The 8,084-nt window shown below is 33.7% G+C and overlaps 1 protein-coding gene across 2 annotated transcripts; it reads left to right on the top strand.

Moving 5' to 3' along the window:
- The first annotated feature begins 3,706 nt into the window (after positions 1-3,706).
- LOC135150894 (plastid division protein PDV1-like) lies at positions 3,707-6,858 on the top strand. 2 transcript variants are annotated; one of them, XM_064088528.1, is made up of 5 exons: positions 3,707-4,122; positions 4,672-4,831; positions 5,225-5,767; positions 5,856-6,138; positions 6,360-6,858. In XM_064088528.1, exons 1-2 carry the CDS (start codon positions 3,976-3,978, stop codon positions 4,750-4,752), a joined length of 228 nt encoding a protein of 75 aa, XP_063944598.1. In that variant the 5' UTR covers positions 3,707-3,975; the 3' UTR covers positions 4,753-4,831; positions 5,225-5,767; positions 5,856-6,138; positions 6,360-6,858. The 2 variants fall into 2 exon arrangements, with proteins under 2 accessions (XP_063944598.1, XP_063944597.1); XM_064088527.1 differs by having other exon boundaries at positions 4,672-5,767.
- Positions 6,859-8,084: the final 1,226 nt, after the last annotated feature.

Genomic DNA, 8,084 nt, shown 5'->3' with positions numbered 1-8,084 from the left:
TGCTCCAACTTCAAGAAGGGTACTCTGGCATTCCTGAAAAATCTGAGCTTCCACCATGTACCTCCAAACACTCCTTTTTTATACTTCAAAACACAGGTACACTTCTAAGAACAGTCAAACACAGAAACAATTATTACGCAACTGAGATTTTCCACCGTCTGAACAGCTAGGAAGAATACTCTGAGGAGCATGATCCACTTGACTGTAGCCTATAGGAACTCATCTGCAAGAACCAAAACGGTCTAAATAAGACTAAACATATCATAAAGTCAAAAAGAACATTATTTGCTTATATCTAAAACCAAGAATTGAATGATGCGAAGATAAAATTGCAAGTATTATCATATAATTGGTAATTGATTACCAGCTTATAGATGTCTAAAAGTTTCAAGAAACTTCACAAATTGTGAAACTTTCAACTTTGTGACTCCATTCCACCGTGCTGTTCTAGGGTCTCCCCTTTCTATGACATTTGGCTTTGACCTCAATTCCACAATCCTCTCCCAAACCCACATTTGCACTAAATCGTAGTGGCATATAGTGAACTTCAGACCAATTCCAGACCCTGATTCGACAGGCTTAACCATTCCATTATGTAACACCCTCATATCTCTATAAATACAAGCAAGAACAACAGGCGCAAGGGCAGCCCTATTACCTCTAGACAAATGAACAGCAACAGTATCTGAGTGCGAACAAAAACAAACTTAGACAGCCAAAATACAAATAGATGATGTAAATATTATGCGAGGGAGCTACTACTTGCTATAAACCACTTATACCTCCGAGATTTTCCACCTTCTGATGAGCCAGAAAGAATACTGTGAGGAGCATGGTCCACTTGACTGTAAGAACTCATCTGCAAATACCAAAACAGTCTAAATACCACTAGACAAGACTAAAGATATCTTAAAGTCAAGAAGAACATACTTTGCTTATATCTAAAAACAAGAATTGAATGATACGCATATAGAATTGCAAGTATTATCATATAATTGATTATCAGCTTTTATATGTCTAGATTAAATCAATCTAAAGACCTGACATTCAAAAGTTGTACATAAAACTCCGAGCCAGTAATCCATACGATGCTTCATCCCAATCTAAAATGAAAAGCACTCTCAAACTAATTCGTCTCAATAGCAAGCACCATAGCACTGTCTAAGAGACATCAATTAAATGATAAAAAGAAAAAATATTACCTTGAAAGGAGTCATTACACTTCGAATCTCGATATTTAATGGAGCACTTTCTTCATTATTTAAGAGACTTGTTAAAGTAAAACAACTACACACGTGCAGAACCATTCATCTCCACTAAGTCTTCGACAAGATGCGCTAACGAAATTGGTCTAAGGTCTAGGGCAGTGACAAAATGGTTGTGGTTCATAACTAGGGTTTAGCATTTCTAGGGATTGAGAAAATTGACGTTTTTGCAGGGTGTGTCCGTTCATTCGGGCTATTTAAAGGGATTTATATTCACGGCATTGAGGTGTATTTAATTGATATCTTTAAGATTGTAGTATTATACTTTTGAGATATCTAATTATAGTTTTATTATTTTAAAATATCAAAATGATTTTTCATTCAAGTATAAAATTATGTTTTAGAATCATGTGATATTAAATTTAAATCGTTTATAATCTATTAAAATCTCGTGATATTCAAAAAGTGATAAATTTAATATTTTAATTTATAAAGTGATGCATTTTATGAAATTATTCGGTATATGTTATGTTCTTATAACTTTTTTTTATAATTAATAAGATTTTGGAGCATTGCATTTAAACTCAAAACATATCTCGATTCTATAGTATCTTATTTTTCTCATAAAATAAAAAACATCTACAATTCATAAAATTCCAAATAAATACATTTCTAAGGCAAAAAACCAAAAGCTACCCGGGTTCAATTTTGAGCTATCTCTTACTTGGAAAGATTTTTTCTAAGGCAAAAAACCAAAAGCTACCCCGATTCAACATGACTTACTTTGAAAAAAAATTTGATTTTTCATGTTGATCCTAATTCTATATTGTGGTATAAAATATGGCTAAATATGTTATTCAATTAGATGATGAACTTTCAAAGATCGAAGAGATCTCCCATCGATGAAATCTATAATTAGGTGCCCTCTAAGGTACACTAAAACTTTTATAATTAATGTTGTCGGAATCACTAAACCTTATTAATTTATCGAGATTTTTGTTAATCGAGGTTATACATGTTCTTGTGAGTTGTCACTATTATGTTGTGATCAAAAATTTGTAACCCAAATATTAATTTATACTAAATCGCAGTGCCATGTAGTGAACTTGAGACCAATTCCAGACCCTAATTCGACAGGCTTATCCATTGCATTCTGTAACAAGGGGCGGACCTCGGCCTGGCTGAGGTTGGATTAACCATTGCATTATATTCTTCATCTTTGTTTTATTATATTATCTAATGAAATCTCATTCTATTTTTTCTAGTGAAACAAATTTTTAATGCAATGTCTTGAAAATAAGGCACATGTACAAGATGTCCAAGTACAAGGAGTCCAAGTACAAAGAATCCTCCCCTAAACAGCCAAAATACAAGAAATGCTTCATGCTCTACATCCTTACCACTATTCATAAAATACTCCATCCACATACAAGGAGTCACAGATCCACCACTAGCAAATTTAACTTGCTTAATTTCACTTCTCAAACAAAAGGATGGAAGCTATTCTGTGGTCGATATTTAATGGAGCATTTTCTTCATTATTTTTTTTACCGAAATTCTCTTCATTATTTAAGAAGTTTGTTAAAGTGAAACAACTACACATGGAACGGGTGGAGAACCATTCATCTCCACCAAGTGTTCGACAAAATGCGCTAACAAAAATTTGACAAGGCGACGACAAAATGGATACAGGAAATCGATAAATATAGTTGTGGATCATGACTAGGGTTGAGCATTCTTGAGGATTGAGGAAATTGAGATGTTCACGGTTGGTGTCAATTCATATAGGATATTTAAAGGGATTTTTTTATGCACCGCATTGATTAAGGGTATAATTAATTGAGATTTCAAAAGATTTGTAAAGATTTTTTTTCATCTACCACATTTATTAGGGGTATATTTAATTGAGATTTTAAAAGATATATTTCATTCATTAAATTTGAGGGGATTCAAATTCGGTTTTCAAAAATTATCAGAATCTTAGATATTCACTTAGGATTTTAAATTATTTACAAAATCTGGTGGTATTCAATCATGATTTTAAATTATATTTCAAATTTCGATGGTATTCAATTGAGATTTTTTTAGATATATTAAAATCTGATTGTATTCAAATGGTGATGAATTTTTTTGGACTTCATAAAATGATGGTTTTTGTGAGATTGTGTATTGTATTTTAAGATATTTGATACTACTAGAAAAAGTAGAATAGACATCAGGGTATAGACATCGGTCGACTTTGGCCATGATGTAAAAGCGTGTATTAACATCGGCTAAAAATTAACCGATATCTATTACATTTTTGACATTAGTTAATATAAGAACCGATGTCTATCTTCTTTGAATTAAAACAAAAACCGCGCGACAACCCCTTTTTTGTCCCTCCCCAAATATTTCCGGTATGCTTTCCCCCTTAGTCAAATTTTCATTCCCCCCAATTCTTTTAACCCCAAAATTAGGCCAAATAAACACCAAAATATTCCCCCCTTTCAGATTTTCATTCTCAAAATTTCTTTTAACCCTAAAAATGAGAAACACATACTTCTCTCTCCCTCAATCTCTCTGGCAATAACTCACGAGACTAATCACAAATCTCAAACCCTACAATCGGCCCCCAGACAACTACACTTACCATCTCATCTCTATAATTCCACCTCCATTACTCAACCACTCACTCTCGCACTCTCCGAACCCTTACTGCGATTGTTGCAGATGCCGCTCATTCTTGGCGGTGAATCATTTTTTTGGGTAGATTTGGGGCGGAAGAGAAATGGGTTTGGGGGATGAGGAGAATGGAAATGGGTTTGTTTCTGTTAAGGGGTTTTCGGATGATGATTCGGCTATTCGTGAGGCCAAGTCTTTTAATGCTATTCGAACTGCTTTCGAAAACCTCGAAGACAAGCTGGAGTTTCTCCAAGTGAGTTTTCTATTTTTTAGTTAGGGTTTTGTTTGATTTTGTATAATTTTTTATGTGTATATTGTTTCCGGCTCATTTTGTGTGGAGTACTGCAGTGATTTAGTTGTATATTGATGAATTTTTAGTACGCGGATGGACTGTAACAATCGATTTGATGCTGCTATGTGTTTGGTTGTGGTTATACATCTGCCGCCTTCCAACCTGTTGGTCTCATCCTTGAAATAAGCACCTCTGGAGCTGTTGTTAAGATTTGGAATGTAAAAAGCCAAGTGTGATGCTGAAACAAATTATGAACTCATATGTGTTATAGTTTTCTTGTTTGAATCTTGTATACATGCTTGTTTGCACGCTAATGTTGCCAGATTTGATGGTCAAATTGGGGCTGTAAATGCCATATCATTTTCGGAAAATGGTTACTTCTTAACTGTATTTTTTTCTTTCTAATAGATATATGTGCAAATATGTATTTTTTTCTTAATGTTGCATCTGTAATTTTCTTCTCTATTACCTTGAGCATATAGTCTGAAGTGCTTCTGTCTCTATTCACAGGCAGAGGGGATGGCACACACATTCAAGCAGAGAATCGCTCAAGCTGAAGCCATGGCCCGTGCTGACATGCTAAGATTTTAGCCTGAGGCATTGCTATTAAACTTGTGTTTGTTTTAGGATAGTTTAAGGTGCATTCTACGATATGGACTACAGGAAACAGGTACATTTACATATTTCACAGAAATTCTACGATATGAACAATTCTCAGAAATTGAGTTTTATGTGCTTTCAGTTATATTTCTGAGAAATGTGTTATATCCACTTTTTCCAGACCAATTCCGGTCTACCAAGCACTATTGTTTTGATTTGGGTTATTCAGCTGTTCGATACAACATCTTCTATCACCAGTGGGATATTAGGCTAGTACTGGTCCCTTAAATATTAAATATCATAAGATCATATACTTATGTAGAAATTGTTTATTAAAATCAGACTGTTTTTGTTGTTGTTGCTGACTTTATATGATCCGATGCATTCTTGCTTTAATACAAGCAGGATATATCAATTTTGACATGATTTTGTTAAGGATGATTTGTTAGTGTTGTAATAACAGGGGTTTTATTTAGCAAAAAAAGAGAAGAGGGTAGTTATAGTTATAGCTAAAGTTGGTTAAAAAGAGTGAAGGATGGCTGGAGAGGGAAAGCTGGTTTGTGTAACAGGGGAATCTCGATATATAGCTTCATGGCTTGTCAAGATGTTGCTTCAACGTGATTACACTGTCAATGCAACTGAATTATCTCTCGGTTTGTTTCTCACTCTCTTTTTATTTATATATTTCTCTTCTTTTTGTGTTTCTTGCTATGTTGATTTACACTGCACGGGTCAATTATCTTGCTCAATTTAGTCTTTTCTCTGATGTTTAAGTTGAAAATTAGATACCCATTTCTTTATATATAGTCTCTTGGCTAGTTGTGATTGCTAATTTGATTGAAAGTCATAGCTTGAAGGGAGTAGGTTCAAGCTTGTGAACTTTAAGATATTGATAGAGCTTTTGTTTTCTTCTCAACTTTATTATCACCTTTCAAAAACATTGGCTGAACAAGCAGCTTTGAAGTTTGCAGAAGAGCACAAATTGTCTTGGTGACACAGCGTCCAGGTTTCTTCTTCATCCTCTCTAACAACCTATTTTAAATGTCACTTCGGTTTGAAAAGGGTTAATATGATACCTTATACTATACTACCAGGGTCCTGGTATGGCCAGGGATGACTTTGCCAGCCAACAGCTGGTCTTTGAAATGTTGATCCAATGCTTAAAAGACTGATGGCCCGCTAAATTATCTCTGTCAATACCCATATTACTAAAGCTCTGATTCGATCCGATGTATGATCCGATGCCTTCTTGCTTTAATACAAGCAGGACACAGAAGGAAACTGCATTCGATTGCATATTCAGAATTCTCAGAATCACTACGAGAATGGGAGATTGCCTTCTTGAAAAAACTGCATTAAATGACGACGAGGAAAGTGGTGAGTGAGCAATCAATTCTTTATTATTTTTATGTTTTAACTTCATTCAGCAAGCTGCAATCGTTGCTGCGATAATGCTGACTTGCTACAAGTTTGTTTCTTTTCTGTGAATTAAAATGTGGAACCAACATTGGTTATTGACTACATTGTTGTGGTCTTCCATTTGCGGTGTTCATTTGTTAATCCTTTTTATTAAAGCAACTGTTCTTTCTTATATGCAGGTAAAGTGTTGCTGATGCTGGGGAAGTTCAGTTTATCATCCAGAATCTTTTTGATCGCTATGTGGGTTACGTCTTGGATTCCTTAAATAATTATATTTATTAATTAGCTATTAATATTTTGTTCAGCGCTCCCTTATCTTCCAGACGATCACCATCCCGTCAGAGTCCCTTCTTAATGAATTGTGTACTGTTGAGGATAGTTCATGTAAAATAGTTAAATTCACAGGTACATGGGAAATTAGTATAATATGTTCTCTGTACCTATTTATTTATCGTTCGCGTTGATTGGTATTTTTCTTATTCATTTCTAAGCCATGATTAACATGAAGTATATGTCTTTTACAGGCCGCCAAAGAGTTTGGAGTTTGGATTTTTGCCGATGGCTGACTAGATTATTGACTAGATTATTTTAGTTTGGAGTTTTTGGATAACTTTAGATTTTGGTAGTTTGGGCTTTTTTGGTATATTGGTTGTATATGATTGAATGTTGGATATTGGTATTGCGGTTTCTATGAATGAGTATGAATAGTATTTTGGGTTCTATGATGTGCATGTGATTGAAAACTAGTGGCAAAAAACTAAATATACATCATATTTTATTTCAACAAACGATGTCAAAAAACACTTAAGACAACACTTATTAAAACAAGAACTGATGTAAAATCCAACTCTAACATTACTTTTTATGTAAAAACTGAGGTTATTCTTACCATATACATCGGTTATTACAAACATCTGATGTATAAAACATACTCAGACAACAGAATTTTTAAGAAAACGATGTTATTATCATCATATACATCGTTGATTACAAATAACCGATGTATAAAAGAGCCTACGACAACGGAACTCGTAAAAAAACGATGTCTATATCATCTAATTCCTTATGAGTCGCATGTTTAAATTAGTGTTATAGAGAAAATATTACATTATGCACAGTTAAATCATGTAGTTTAATCATAAAAATAGCTGATAGACATCAGTATTTAAGCTAAAAAACGATGATAAAAGTCACATAGACATTAGTTTTTGGCCGATGTCTTTGTATAGGACCTTTAACATCGCCGACCTAGACATCGGAGGCTGATGCACAAAGACATCGGCCAAAAACCGATGTCTATTAACTAAATTCTAGTAGTATCACCCCGAAATCCTAAAAACTCTCATCAACTTTGCGATATTTTATAAAGAATTCGGATAAAATCAAAATAAGATACTATCAATTAATATTCATAAACTATAATAAAATATATTAAAATCCGAGTTGAAGAATGAACATTGTTGTTCTAAAATATGGGGGTGACCTTTGATTGGTCCCAAAATAATTCAAGTTTTGTGATTGATTAATCATTTATTATAATACCCGAGTCTATTATAATATGCAGTTTTTTTTCACGTCATAACTAGCAGTTAACCATCTCCAACAAGTGTTGCTAAAATAGTTGCGAAGAGTAACGTGTAGCCATTACCTATCCACCATTTATCAATAAAAAATTCATCTTCCTCCTTCTTTCTTTATCTTTTCCCTCCTTTTCTCTCTTCTCTCTCTCAAATTTGTTATTAAAATAATAATAGGAGAACACATATAAGGATTGCTATTGGAGTTGACACTCTAAGTAAATTACCTAAATCACTAAGACTCACTAGCAAGGTTCATTATTTTATATTATTAATAGATAATGAGATAGGTAACCTATTGGACTTGTTCTAAGTCTTGCCAACTCA

This window comes from Daucus carota, chromosome 2 (genome assembly GCF_001625215.2).
Source record: "Daucus carota subsp. sativus chromosome 2, DH1 v3.0, whole genome shotgun sequence".
NCBI lineage: Eukaryota > Viridiplantae > Streptophyta > Magnoliopsida > Apiales > Apiaceae > Daucus > Daucus carota.
The sequence above is the reverse complement of the archived record's forward strand: the minus strand, read 5'-3'. Positions and strand labels throughout refer to the sequence as shown.

What these genes read in the sequence shown, in the direction of transcription:
- LOC135150894 (XM_064088528.1), top strand. Translation starts at nt 3,976, where the DNA reads ATGGGTTTGGGGGATGAGGAGAATGGAAATGGGTTTGTTTCTGTTAAG. An exon ending in ACAAGCTGGAGTTTCTCCAA is followed by an intron (nt 4,123 to 4,671) that starts GTGAGTTTTCTA and finishes CTCTATTCACAG; the next exon opens with GCAGAGGGGATGGCACACAC.